Raw genomic sequence first — 15,089 nt, forward strand, 5'->3', positions numbered from 1 at the left:
AAGCCCTCACTCTTTTGTAAATATACTTCAACACTTAACTAATCAAATTACTCAAAAGTGAATATTTGAACATGATTAAGTTTTTGGATCATTGTTTTGTTGCGAAAAATGATTTGATTTAGTAGCATATCAATTTGTTTAAACCAAGCAACTAATAGAATTCGGCTAAACAAAACATGGTGTAGATGGAAAAAAAATTGTATTTAACAATTACTAAATGTAATGATAATTGTTTAACAATGAATTTCTAGGTAATTGAGTTCGCAATTGGATGCTACTATTTGACCTGAGAACCTCCAAAGTTCTTCCCTAATATATATGTTGCAAGCAATTTCAATAATCGGACAGACCAAGATTCTAGTCTTTCAAAGTAAAGATAAACATGTTTTACAACTCGCATTTACAAAAAGCTATCAGTTAAGGATCAAGCTAGGTGCCGATAGAGATCTGGTGTAAGCTAGAGGCAACGTGAGAAGTTTCGTAGTCCTCCCAACATAAGCTCGTTAATTTTGTCAAGTTATCGTAATCGTTATCTTCAATTGCATCCAAGATCTTACGATACAATAGTAAGGATGTCCATACCTGCAAAAACACCACAGATGTTTAGATGCTAGAATAATGCTTTTTTAAACTTTTATGAGAGGAAGAGTGAGAATTTATGAAGTGGTACATACTGGCCAACGGCTAGCCTTGTCAAGCTGAGAAGCTCTCACCTCTGCCAGGTTGAAGTATAGCCTTGCCCTTGTAATCTGCTCTTTCATGAACTCTCTCCACCTATCAGTGACTTTCCCTGTGAAAACATCCTCGTCGCATAATCCAAACTGTGCAAGCTCATCTTGTGGAAGATAAACTCTGAAAAACTCTCTCAAGCTTATGGTATTTTCTCACAGAAAACACTGAGAAGAAAAACCAGAGAAAAGAAGGAAAACAGAGAGGAAGAGAGAGCTGAGATATTTTGTAAGAATTTTGTAACTGAATATATTTCACACTACATTCAATAATGAAGATTACAGGTTATATTTATACAATCACTGAATGAGAGAAGAAGAGCACGAGGGAGATGAATAACAGATTCACACGTGCTTCTAACAACCTCACACACGTGCTCTGTTACTAACTAACTACTAACAGCTTATAACTAACTGCTAACAGTTTAATATACATACTGAAACGACACCGTGGAAATGTTTCTCAAATATATAAAACGGCACCGTTCCTTTTAATGAGAAACGTCACCGTTTTGCTTTAGTTTTCCTTTGTGTTTTCCCAGCCTTGTATACGACACCGTTCTGGGCTGCATCTTCTTCTTCCTTAGGACTTGAATGCTCTGGACTGCTATGCTCTGGACTGCTATGGCTTTCACTCCCTCTCGAAGCACTGAAAGAAGTACCCAAACAAAGGTTGGAGAGATTGAATGAGTCAATGGGGGAGAAAGTGAAGTACTATAGTTTTTAACTTACTCCTCTCCTACATCTCTGAGAATGTTGGTCAGTTGATTTCCAATACCCAATTAGAGTGCTGCATTATATATAGTTTGAGTTGAAACTGGAGACTCGGGTGCAATTCCCATCACTGGAACACTCATTAGGCCAACTGTTCCAGCCACATAGTAGCAGTAAAGGTAGAGTTCTTGAAAGTTTTTATAGCGACATTTCCCTGTATCCATTCTCATTCCTTCGATCATGTCCCTAAATGACTATGATTGAAAAGAAAATGAAATGTATCAAAGTGTGATATTTCAGAAAAATATATGAATGAAAGGTTTGTCTTATTACAAGCAAGGCACTAGGAATATGATTTTTTTTTTTTTTTTTTTGAATGAAGAAAAAAAATTATGAATTAAATAAAATAGCATGGTCAGTGCACTAAGAAATGGATCTCAACTAAAAAAAATAAACTTAAAAGGCAGAAATCCCAAGCACCTTAACGTCTAAAGGGAACTTGAAAACAGTATCCGTTAGTGCAGCATCGAGCATGTCATAAGGGCGTCCATTAAAAATGTCTTGCAGTCTGTCTTCCCATCCATTAAGAACCGCAGAGCTCATATGACCAGCATTAGGGCCATTGACGAGTTCATCTGTTCTCCTGCACCAAACTATAGAGAAGCAGTTCATTATTCATAAAGAAATACCAAAATATTCAGTTGCTAATTTTACAATTTCTTTAAGTGTATGTAGAGTTTTAGGATCAGTTAGAATAGCTCTAAATGGAACCCCTTGACTTCTGTCACAATGGTTGGTATCGGTTTAGCACTGCCTAGTTTGTTGGTCGAAAAGCCTTAGTCCCAAATTTTGGGTTGGCTATGGATTCTCAATAGATTAGCTAACCATCTAATCGGTGAAAAATAATGACTTTCTTACGCAATGGTTTTTATTATTAAAGATTTATTTCCTTTGATTTTCTTGCAAATCAAAATCTATTTCAGTTGCAATGATCTAGGACACATTCTTACCATATATTGCCCATGTCGCTTTCTGTCGCTCCTTGGTCATTAGCAAAGTTCCTGCATCAAGACAGTGCTTAAACTTAACTACAAACTTAAAAAAAAAAAAAAAAAGGATAGAATTAGATACTAGTGTCAAATTGAAGGCAACATCATGAGAAGAATTTGTGTTGACTCACAAACTCATATTATGTGTATGTGCGTGTAAATGTGTACCTATTGAATGGAATCTTTAGCAATCATACATCATAAGAGAATCATTGAACATCCATATGAGACTTGAATAATATATTAGATATTGGATAATTTGTCAGACTGATGAAAGAAAGGAAATGAAGTTGGACCTGGATAGAAGGTCTTGGCATATTCTGCACAAATGTCCTGCACCTTTCGTATGCTTCTGCAAGAAACTTAGGGTGGAACTGCGGCTTTTCACGAGGACCTTCCCTGGCTAAGTTTTTAGACTGCCTTTCTATAATTTCCTGTACTTGTAAATCAGCAAAAGGAATGCCATTCATTGCCAATGCAGGGAAAATGCTTGTGCTTTTTTGCTGGGAGACATTGTCACTTCAGCTCTTGTAACTGTAGATTTTCGAGATGGGAATTTGCCATTGCTTACACTGATGCAAGGCTTAGCTGCAGGTGAAAACATTGAACACATATGGCAATTCTGTTTACTGCTTTCAAAAGACTAAAGGTGTAAGAGAAAAGATATCATGTACTCTTACGAATGAAAGTTAGGCTTGTAGGATATTTGTAAATCTCTCTGCGTTCTAGTTATCTTATTAATATTATAGCCAAGATTTCAATGTATGATGTCATGTGGAATATGCTGCGGATGGCCCCTATAAAGAAATATTTAAAACTTCCATCTTATCGTGTGCTTTTTTGTTACTCTATATTCCCCCAAAGGTTTATAGTGTCCATTTTTACAATTGTAGAAAATCCAAAATACTAGGAGTTGATCTGTCAAATTAGGTAGTTCATCTAGAAAATGAATGGTTGAGATTATTTAATGTATTTGCCTCATGATTTTTGATATGTTAATATGGCAGTTTGTGCAATGTGCTATCATTTTTTGTACTTTGTATCCTAAGCCCATATTATATACACTTCTTTGGAGTGCAAAGGGAAAGATGTGTTTACAATGACACCGGATTTGTCCGTACTAAAAAACTATTAGTACTAAAAAAGATGAGTCCTCTACAAAGTATATCAAGGATATAATGATTCAAATCTTGGGCATTTTCTTGGGTGCAAAGTCTCTTTGATCTTATTATAGGCAGCCGAATAGAAAGAAGTACTTTTTAGCATATCATATGGCTATTAATGTCACTTCCATTTTCTTACCAATAAGTTTGAAACATTGTGAATTAGAAGCAATAATATAATTTGACAATATGTGACAACAATAAAACATTAGGAAGCATGATAATTTAATGTAATCAGACAAATTAGGGGATTGTAGAATAAATTAAATGGTTGGCTAAAACTGATATATATTATTGTCCAACATGTACATACGGTGGATACTGCAAGTCTGCAATGTATGTTATATACCTATAAAGACATATATGCCTTATATGATGCAAGGGAATCATGTGTTTTACAAAGATGCTGTGTAATTGTCTTGCACTCAACGAACCAAGCTTTGTTGGAACATCTGTCTTCTTGTGCAACCTTGCTTTAGAATCTTGTATCACCCATGATACCCCCTTCAAGCCCTTAGCTTCATTTCCCATGTCTTTGTCTTTCAGTTATGTTTAGATTGCTAAGTCCTGAAGTTTCGGTCCAATTGGCAATTAACTATGTGAGATTGTAGATAAGAATGTAAAGTTCTAGCTAAATACAGAAGGAAAAAAAATGGTACATGAATTGCTATGTCATTTTCCATGAAGCACCTTTGAAGTTTGAATACCTCAAGCTAGCTTCTTATGGACTTAATCTCTCCCTATTATAATTATTAATACTTTTTAGTTTGTTTTGCTTAAGGTTTAAGGGGTTTAATTCTGAAATAGTAAAAGCTAAAAAAGTGACAACTACATATAATTTTCATGTAAACTACAAGTTGTATATACTTCTTTTCCATCCTCCAAATTTGGAAATGAGACACTAGCGAACAAAATCTTTATTGGTGCTCACAGCCACATGGGCGTTTGTAGTCCAACGGTTAGGATAATTGCCTTCCAAGCAATAGACCCGGGTTCGACTCCGGCAAACGCATCTATAATTTTTTGTTTATTCTTTTGCAGTAATATTCTGAGTTCAGCCGCCAATACATTGGCAACAAAATCTACTCATTGTTTTTGGCCATGTTTCAGGGTTTCCCTGTTGCATGCGATGTTAGTTGGCTAGCCACGTGATGTGCGTGCGTTGACATTCATGCACACCCATAGTCTCCATGGGGTTAGGCATATCATCTTCATAATTCAATCATTTATGCTATGCAGTACGAAACACGCCACTATAGGCCCACTATATGACACTGTCTACATTCTCCTATGCGTGAAACTCAAAAGGAATGAAAAATAATAATAATAATAATAATTGTACCCAATGTCGTGAATGTACTTAATTTAAAATGATACATTTTTTCACTTAAAAACGAACAAGATTTGTAACAAGAATATGATAAATTATCAATTGTCTCAAATCCTAAAATTATTAAGAAATTGTGAATTTAATAAGATATAGAGCAAATAGAGTTTTCAAACTCAAGATCACTTGTTCTTCTACTAAGATAAATTACAATATGTCCCAAAACTTTGAATTATTAGTAAATAGCAAAAATAATCATTTAACTAATATCCTAAAATGATACACAGATCATTGTTTATATAAAAAAAAAAAAGTAAATAAATAAAATTTAAACATGCTATATATAGGTTGCCAATAATCAAAGGCTTTAAAAATTAAGAGGCTAACCTTTAACTAAAGATTTTATGACTACAAAAAAACAATTAAGTAGAAATGTGATCTATTGGCAATTACCTAGGAAATATATATATATATATATTTCTAAATTCTTCGCTAATTGTAAAGGCATACAGAACTTGAGTTGTCGCTGCTATAAGCAGAAATGTGATCTGATGTCCCGCTACCATTCAAACAAGAACGTTAACTTGAATGCTGTGAATTAAACGTTTAATACTCTAGTTACTCAACCATGCCTTATGTACGTACCATCATGTCCCACTACTCTTCTAATTGGATTTGAATTGCTTGGTCTTTTAAGCAAGGAGTAGCCATTATGCTAATTAACTTAGCAAGAAAGTATAGAGACTACATGAGTTAGCAAGGTCCATATCCATGCCAAATAATATGTACCGAAAGAATAGAATTTAACTTAGGGGTCAAGACAAAGACATGAGTACAATAAGTCAAAAGCTATTGTAAACAAATTTCATGAGAATGCATCACACTTCAACGTTCTTCAACTGAAGCAACTGTGAGGACTTTCCTTTAATTAGGGATCAAACCTAACTACACCACATGGGGCCGGGATTTCTTCTTGAACCAATATGCATGGAAAGGGTAAATGATCTATATATTGACTAAGTAACTTCCTAAGCCTGCTCTAAGATATTTGAAACTGGTTTTTTTATTTATTATAATTTAATATTTATAATGGAGGATGAGGCCGGGGCTTTGATCCATAGATATTTCTGTAATAAATATCAAAATATGTCAGTTGATTTATAAAGTTTTTAACTTAAAAACTGAAAAGATAATATTTTAAACTAAACTGAATAATCTACCTCGAATAACACCGATAGATTTTTTTTTTTTTTTTCCTCTTTTGCAATATATCAAACTTAATAATTCTATTAAGAAATATAAAATATGAAATAGAAATTTATTACTATAACCAAGGGACATGACTTTATTTAACGTATGTAGAAATAACTCTTCTATGGCTCTTTGTTTTGGCAAGACCAATTAATAAAACACTTTCATATCATTAATAATTCTTAAATGTGTGGATTTTGTTAGCTTAACTGGTAAAGTCTTATGTTATCAAATAAAATATTTGGGAGTTGATTTCTGCGTATACCAAAAAATCAATTGGTGTCTTGGTCTAATGATAAAGAACAAACTTCGGGAGTATATGCCATTGGTTGAAATTATGCCTAAAAAAAATTCTTAAACATTTCTTTTATATTCAACTATAAATAATTCTCAACTTCCGAAGTTGGGATTTTATTATGTATAGCTCGCCACCCATAAGATTTTAAATGGTCTATTCATAGCAAAGCACCCATGAATGGAGAGACCCTAGATTTCACTATCTAGTAAATTTTTGGTTCCCCTGTTACCATGGCAAGTTAGAGGTTTTGGAATTTTGAGTAGGGATTAATTAATTTTGGAAAAGACCTTTTAACTTGTTAGATTTGGGGAAAGACATTTCTAATGTGTAAATTATTATCTACAAATTTTTTAATAATAAAAAGGTTGTCATGTCACTAAAATATTTCCATTAATTTATCTGTTAACACATAGGTTAGGAAAGTGACGGAAATCGATAAAGGATCCACTAGTGCTAATTTCTTAAATTTGAGGGACGAATAACTCTCACTTGAATCTTTATAAGTCAATAGCGCTAATAAACAAACTTTGGAAGCAATGACATATTTTTATATTTGTTCATGATAGAATACTTTTTATGCCAAATATTTATAGGATATTTTATTCAACTAGGGAATGCATAGGCTTTGAAATGTCTCCTTCGAAGTTTTTTTTTTTTTTTTTTAAATTTTTATTTTTTAGCTTCCTTGATTAAATTGGCTTCATGATATAATTGAATATAATTCATGTGACTTCTTATTGAAAAATGGAAATGAAAAAAATCTAGAATTCCAGTAAGTGAGATCCAATAGACAATAATACATTAAACACAATCATATCTCTTATAACAATTTAATATACAAAGTACAAACACCCAAATCGGGATTTAAAGTTTCAACATTATATTTTGATTGCAAGGCCAGGCATGCTCCAAGAATGCCCAATCAGCAAGCACCGCCACAGGCTCAAGCAATCAACCTATCACTTAATGACCTATCTCGCTAACATTCATACTACAAAAACTAAAAAGATGTATAATTTTCTGTCCTAAAGATGAAAGGAGAAGAATGTAGATTCCTTTTTTGTCCTTCATAGATATGGATTTTGTATAAATTTTTCCCCTCTACAAGCAACTTGTGGGCTGGACAAAACCAGTAGAAGTTCCATCTGCATGGCTACATGAAGCTTGGGCTACTTGATTCTTGTAAGTGAGCTTTACATTCTCTAATCTTATTCTGGAGCATGGGTTCCCTGGACTACAATCAAATTTCACAGCGACCTCTGTTGCTGATGTTCCATGGATATCTTGGTATGTCACATCACTAATTTTTACCCCAGAAAACTATTAAAAAAAAAAAGAGTATATGTCAGTTTTTCACTTGATAGTAACATCATCGTATGCAAGTTCCAAATAAAAAAGAAAAAAAAATATATTGAACAAGTTATAAAGCAAAGTACAAAACTTTGAAAATGTTTTGGGGTCTCAATTTGGGTTCAAAACTAAGTTAAAGTAACAGTTGTATCTGCCTTGATAATAGGCCTAAATATATAGTGGGCATAATAAGTAGTTTAAGAATCTATGTTGTGTGATATCCTTGAATATGTTAAAGCCTTTTCAGAAGTCACCGTATCTTGATTTAAACTATTTGTACGTTTGGATACCAATAAATAATTATTTTCTCAGCATTTGTGTTTTTTTTTTTTTTTCCTAGAGAAGCACATTTCAACTTTCTATTGGATCCCGTGCATTGTTTATGAGACTCACAAACCTCTTTTTTCGCATAAATTTTCATTAAAAATAGGTCTTATAGTAATATTTACACATTTAAAAATTATTTTGCTACAATGTTTTTAGTTTTTAATTTTTAGCAAAATAAGCAGTATCCATACATACCCTATTTCTGCATGCAAACCTTAATTCAACAACTATCTTACCTGACCAGGGCAACCTTTGTTACTGGGGCAGTAATTTTGGTCAATTACAATAGGATTTTGGACATTCATCATAACAGCATGTTGGAATAGAATGTTCCTTGCAAATCCATTGCTAGGCCTTCCCCATGACTTAATCCTCAATCCATTTTGAGTTCCAGTAAAAGTAACTGTTTTAACTGTTACATTTTTTACACCAGCCTCTTGCAAGTCCTTGCCTAGACTCCCAATGCTGAATCAATTAATTTACAGAAATGAGACCAATTTAAAATCAACATATAATGTAGTTGTTCCAATCATGTAATATTTTTAAAAAGATTAAAAAAAATTATATACCTAATTCCATGCCCAGGTCCACATGCAACATTTTCAATCCACAAGTTAGTGGTACCAGGACCAATTGAGATGCAATCATCACCTGTCCCGATCTTGGAGTCAAGAATTGTGACACTTGAAGATAATTGAACGTGAATTCCATCGGTGTTTGGGCTGTTTCCAGCAGCAGTGACTCTTACCCCTTGCATTTTCACGTTGTGGCAGCCATTGACAACAATGTGAAATAATTGGCTATTTAGGGAGGTTAATGCACGGACTACAACGTTGTTTGAGTTGGAAAATTGCAGTGTCTACTTGCATATGCACAAGAAAATATCCAATTATTATTGTTTTAAAATTTGCAAATAAAGTACATATATAATATTTCTCTAAATCGACGATAAATATAACTTATAAGGCTAATATTCAATATAATATGTTGACCTTAGCGGGAAGGACTGTCAATGCAAGCAACAAAAGCCTAAGCAAGTTGTTTGACCTTTGACATTCTCATCAGTTTGTTAGCTTGTTTACTGATATCACAAGGCTCGAGATTTATTTAAACACTAATTAAATTGGCACAAAATTAAATATTCTACTCCATAACATGGTATTATTCCCAAGATAGTAGTCCTTGGGATTTCCTTAGAAGTTCGCTTGTCGTGGCATTAAAGTGAATGTAAGTTAGTATTTTAATTTGACAAAAATCTCCTACAAAACCAAGAAGAGCAAAAACAGTTAAAAGTTTAAACCGAAAAGGCAAACCAGTTTCCACCAATCACTCCCAGTATAATTACCTAGAAAATAAAGAGATTTTTTTAATCCAGCAACAAAAAGTTAAAACATTTCAAATTTTCTTTTCGTTTGCTCCGTCTATGTAAGGAAAATCAACACTAATGCCAACCATAAAAACCATTGTTCTTCTTCACAATTCTATGTGAACACTTTCAACCAAACTGCATGGCACTTGACAGTTTCCAATGTGAAACTATTAGTGCATGTGCATTTATATGAACTTTTATATGAAAATAATTTTTTGTGAAAAACTTCTACTCTAGTTTAATCTAAGTGTATATGTGTGTGAAACTTCCTCCTTGAGACTTGAACCCCGGCCCTTCTCCCCCACACCCCATAAGCACTTATACTTGTGAAGTAACCACAAATACTTATGTTTTTCAAAAACCAAGTGAGACTTTAAAAACAGAATTGTACATAAATAAATAAGCTTAAAAGCTAAAAGAAAAAACTAAAGACAAAAGGCATTGTTAAACTCAAAATATTTAAAACACCCCTTAGTCAAATGAGCTACAACTTTACCAAGAAAAGGCAATTTAGTCATTTTCACATACCGAGGCTCCCGAAGGACAACTATTGCCAGAGGCTTTGCAAGCCCACAAACCAGTGCCTTGACCATCAAGAACCCCACCAGATATGGTAACCCCATAGACATGTTCAAACACAAGCCACTTTCCTGTATTTCCAAGGACCCTATAGTCTGATGGGGCCACAAGTGTCCCAACTATGCGCATAATGATAGCATTGTTCTTGCATGGTCCACTGAAAACCACTTGCCTGAGATAGAACCTCCCTGCTGGCACATAAATAATGGCAGGCTTTACTGACGCACAAGCTTTTGTCCATGCACTAACAAAAACCCGAGTTGAGTCCGTTTTCCCATCTGCTTTGGCTCCCAAACTCACCACATTGTATGTCATAGGAGTAGCTAGCACTATGGAAATGAACGCTAAGAGAAGTGCTAGGACGAGAGAGCTTTTGGGGTATGCCATTTTGGTTAATTTGGATGAGAAACTAATGCGTCTGTTTGTAACTTTGTGTGTGTGTGTAAAAGAGAGAAGAAGTGGCTTAGGGAGTTTAGACTTTAGATGTTGAGAGTTTTGGAGGTGATGAGGAAGATGAAAAGGTTTAAGGGTATTTATAGGATTTGAATGTACATTTTAGTTTCTCACTTTTTAGGATATAATGTTAAACAAGTACGCAAAGCTGCGCCGAAATTTGGAATAAAAAGTTTTGTGGTTTTAAGTTAAAACTTTTTAAATCTCATCTTAGTTCATTAAAGTATCTTTACGTGGGACATACTGGTACATGTCTTGCATTTATGGATTGGGTTTTGGATGCTTCTATACTAATATTTATAATGGCTTATAGCTGAGTATCCAATGTGCTTAAAGTTGACAAACTATCATTATCAATGCTTGTATTATGTTTATAAATTTTATATTGTATGTTTTAGTGGTATATACAATGGTCATTGGTCACCACCTAGATCTATTTTCTAGATAATCAGCCTAAATTGGAAGCAAAAGTAGGTCATACTTTCGACCGTTAGTCGCTGCTCAATTAGATTTTCCTGATTGGATGCACTGATTAATCTCATCAATTTCTTTTTGCAGACTTTCTTGACTGGACTTCATTTGCTTCTCGGTGACACAAGGTTGCAACATAACCGTTTTCAATATAGGGGAGAGGGGAGGAGTTAAAGTAAATTTGCATTAAAGAGATCAGGTATTAGATGTTTTGCTACACAGCCACGGTTCATCTCTTCTCTAATACATAACCTTTCACCGACTTTTCTAGGTCGGAGGCGTTTCAAAATTTGACATTTTCTTATTGAACATAAGTTACATATCCTCTAATTGTAGTCCAACTTTCATAGGTTTCTTTTTTTATTTATTTATTATATTTTATTGCAATACTTTTATATTGAAAAATGACTTTAATATTTTTGGGTGGATATTTAATAATATATATATATATATATATAAAGAAATCATATCTGTATTGAGAAGGTGTTGTCCATCTCTAGCAGTTGTAAGAATAAAGAAAACAAACAATAAGAGAGAATAAAAAAATACCACTGTCAAATAATACATGAAAACCTGGCTACGACAAAGGAGATATGGTACGTACGTGATGAGGAGTCGTGGAGGAGTAGTGGGGACTATATGATTTACTTATTGTCCATTACGTAAATAACAAAAATAACTCATCCACTTTTTTTATTTTTAATAGAACCCTATCCAACTTTGGATACATTTAAAAGAAAAACCCAATTATACTGTACCACTACCACATATCAACTTTGTTCCATAAGATTCTCAATTTGAGATTTGAGCTCATCTTATCCTTTTTCCTTTTCCCTATAATCTACAAGCAAATTTTTGGTATGCTATTACTGTAGCTTGGAACCCGGTTTTAGAGACGTGACATGTGGAGCAGAAAACGGAGAAGAAATGGGTGCTCTTTCTATGCCCCAAATTCCTCTTTTTGATAAGCCATGGCTATCATTTGTGAATTTGATAGAATGTTAATCAATCTGAGTAAGCCATGTGAACCAAAAATACAAGCAATATATCCAATGTTGTCAACGATTTATTTAAGTTTCACGACATTTGCACTAAAGGTCTATGGACACACAAGTCAAAATTTAGGAAATTATATAGTAGTGAACAACATGTTCTGAATGATCAAATGACCTTTTACAGTCATGTCAACTTATCATGTTAAAGACTTTGATAATTAGACTTTTTTTTTTTTTTTTCTAATGCGTACATACTAAAATAATCCTAGATTTTTTTTTTTTTTTTTTTTTTGGAGAAGAACTCCTAGAGTATGTGAAATACCCAAGCTACAATTGCCATCACATTGCCATTTTTGCATAGTCTATTAACAGTGCTAACAAGGGAGCTTATTATAATTATGGAAACTAAATTCCTCAATAATTATATAATAGATTATCAAAAAATAATTTCAGATTGTAAAATTCAAGCACTCCCCAATTTTATAGGTGTAATTTGCAATTTACTCTATAATAGATTATCAAAAAAAAAAATAGAGAAAATGCAATTATTATAATTATGGAAAATAAATTATTTAATAATAATATAATAGATTATCAAAAAATAACATAATAGAATAAATGGAATTCTGATAATAATGTACACTAAATTACTTAATGAACTCCAAGAAAAAAAAAAAAAAAAAAAACTGTTTAATTACTTAATGGAGAGTCAAACTAGTCTACAAATGTAAGAATTGTGTGAACAAAAGATTTATTTTAGGACTTAATTTATTTAGATTAATGAATAAGAGCTTTAACTATTATTGCAGTCTTCGTATAGTTCATGCATTTGATTAACGTGCTAAGTGCTAACGTTTAAAACGATTTTGGATACAATTTTCATATATACAGCTAGGTCAAAATTGGATCAATAATGGGAATGTTGTGGCACGCCGCAATTGCACGTTCAATGATTAACACTTTCGTCAACAATTTGCTTGGAATGAAAATCAAAGGAATAAGCAGTACACTAATTAATGACTGACTAATCATGTGATCGAGTACCTTCGCCTCTAATTTTTCTTAACCAAAAAAATAAAATACAATCCCATGTGAAGATCAAATGATGTTAATGATGTGAGAATTTTTGCCTCAACGTTCATCAAGGAATATATATATATATATATATATATATGTGGATACACACACAGTATTTGTTATTCAAAGCTAGATACATTCCCTTCTTGCTACTTTGGATTAGATCGATCCCTCAAAATCATTTGTTCAAATTCTAAATTCAATGATTGCTTAATTGCTATCCTTGAAATATTAGTTAAAAACTTAAAATAGGGCAATAGATTTCTTTATTCTCTAATGCAACATTTACAAGCTCACATGCTCAACCAAGGACATGCTTGTACTTCCACAGGCCACATTATTACAACAATGGACCCTAAACTCCTAGTAATTGTACCAGGCTTGTCCAATGAGCACACAAGAGGATAGTCTTTCGCAAAAGAATAATATTTTTCTTCTACAAAATATATATATATATATATATATAATAAACCAATTAAGTTTTCTGAGTTCAGTCTTTAATGCCAACAAAAGCACAACTCACTATTTTGGGCCTTGTCTCAGGGTTTCCCTGTTGCATGCAATTTTAGTTAGCAGAAGTATCTAGCTAGCCGTGTGATGTGCGTTGATATTCATGCACGCCTATAGACTCCAATTTTTCTATTTTTATTTTTATTTTTTGGGCTAAGAAACAACTCAAACAAGGCTTTATTCCAACATTAAAATAAATAAATAAATAAATAAATCATTACAGAGCAGCCGCCTTAGAGATAACATCGACAAAACACATGGGGCAGTAGCTTCAACAACAAAACCACAAGCAAAGTTCTTATAAGCCCATCTAGCTAACACAGAGCTGCCATGTTACATTCATGACTAACCCAACTAATTTCTAAGAAATACTCAGCAAGGCTGCGAATTTCTTCTACATAATTAAACAACTTCCAAGGAGTTCAAAATTTGGGTACCTTTAATTACTGCACCATCAGTGCATACTTTGGAGTCACTTTCTATTCTTATATCTCGAATGTAAAAGCGGCTGGCCAAATTGATTGCCCAACGAATTCCTAAAAGCCTACAGACTCCACATGGCGAGGCATACGATCTTCAAAATTCAACCATTAAGGATATGATACTATGTAAAAAATCATAGGGGTGAGTCTTTTTTTTTTTAAAGTACAAAATGTTGCAAAATAACTTAATTAATTTAAAATGATACCCTTCCACTTAGAAGAGCAAGATTGATTGTCTCAACATTAAAATCTAAATAGTTAAGAAATTGTGAATTTAATTGGAGGAATAGAGCAAAGATAATATTCAAATTCTATTTTATTTTGCTCCATCTAAGTAAGCAAATCACATTGGACACTAGACAGTGTCCAATGTGATTTATTGTGCATTTGGAAGTAGTTTGTTGCTGAAAGCTTATTTGAAAGTCTCTTAAAGTATAATAATGTGCATTAAAAATTAATAAAAGTATACTTAAATAAATGAAAATATGATAATTGTGGAAAATAAGTGTGTGGGTCTTTTTTGGACGGTGCTCAGGCCCAAGTAAAAACAAAGACCCCGGACCTTTTAGTTGTTGTTTTAAGGGGACTGAATTTGGTTCACCATAGTTAAATGGGCTAATTACGAACCAAATAGTGCACAAAATACGAATCCTACAACACATACATGCTAGCAAACAAGAAATACATGCATTGAATAGCAAGAAACAGTAAAGGTGCAATGTGGTAAAGAAAGACAAAAATAAAACATTAAGCATTTTTAACACAATGTGAAATATTCCACTATTTTCTTAATTGTGTAATACATTATGCTCACTAGGACGTGTTACAAGGTCCAAATAAGTTCAAAAATCATAGATTTAGATGGCTCTTCAGGCTTTTAAGACTTGCAAAGTTTGAGTCTCTTTGAATCCGATTGTGTTCTCTAGTAGCTATTTGAGAATACTGG

At 33.1% G+C, this 15,089-nt stretch overlaps 1 protein-coding gene, 1 non-coding gene and 1 pseudogene across 2 annotated transcripts; 1 reads left to right on the plus strand and 2 right to left on the minus strand.

The window, feature by feature from the left end:
• Positions 1 to 337: 337 nt before the first annotated feature.
• Positions 338 to 4,185, minus strand: LOC111998081 (phytoene synthase 2, chloroplastic-like; annotated as a pseudogene).
• A 410-nt stretch (positions 4,186 to 4,595) lies between these two features.
• TRNAG-UCC (transfer RNA glycine (anticodon UCC)) lies at positions 4,596 to 4,666 on the plus strand. The gene has a single exon. It is a non-coding gene; the product is annotated as a tRNA-Gly (tRNA).
• Positions 4,667 to 7,253: 2,587 nt separating this feature from the next.
• LOC111984592 (polygalacturonase) lies at positions 7,254 to 10,655 on the minus strand. Its single transcript, XM_024016218.2, has 4 exons — positions 10,105 to 10,655; positions 8,777 to 9,066; positions 8,444 to 8,672; positions 7,254 to 7,850 (listed from the first exon to the last, which is right to left on the minus strand). The coding sequence occupies exons 1-4, from the start codon at positions 10,540 to 10,542 to the stop codon at positions 7,632 to 7,634; spliced, it is 1,176 nt and encodes a 391-aa protein (XP_023871986.1). The 5' UTR covers positions 10,543 to 10,655; the 3' UTR covers positions 7,254 to 7,631.
• Between the last annotated feature and the right edge of the window lie 4,434 nt (positions 10,656 to 15,089).

The sequence above is a fragment of the Quercus suber genome, unplaced genomic scaffold (assembly GCF_002906115.3).
Source record: "Quercus suber isolate HL8 unplaced genomic scaffold, Cork oak 2.0 scaffold_725, whole genome shotgun sequence".
NCBI classification, from domain to species: domain Eukaryota; kingdom Viridiplantae; phylum Streptophyta; class Magnoliopsida; order Fagales; family Fagaceae; genus Quercus; species Quercus suber.

Excerpts from the sequence above, each read along its gene's own strand:
- LOC111984592 (XM_024016218.2), bottom strand. The coding sequence starts at position 10,542 with ATGGCATACCCCAAAAGCTCTCTCGTCCTAGCACTTCTCTTAGCGTTC. Across the intron at positions 9,067-10,104 it reads GTTGTCCTTCGGGAGCCTCG|ACACTGCAATTTTCCAACTC; the intron begins GTATGTGAAAAT and ends ATATGCAAGTAG. Across the intron at positions 8,673-8,776 it reads GGACCTGGGCATGGAATTAG|CATTGGGAGTCTAGGCAAGG; the intron begins GTATATAATTTT and ends TAATTGATTCAG.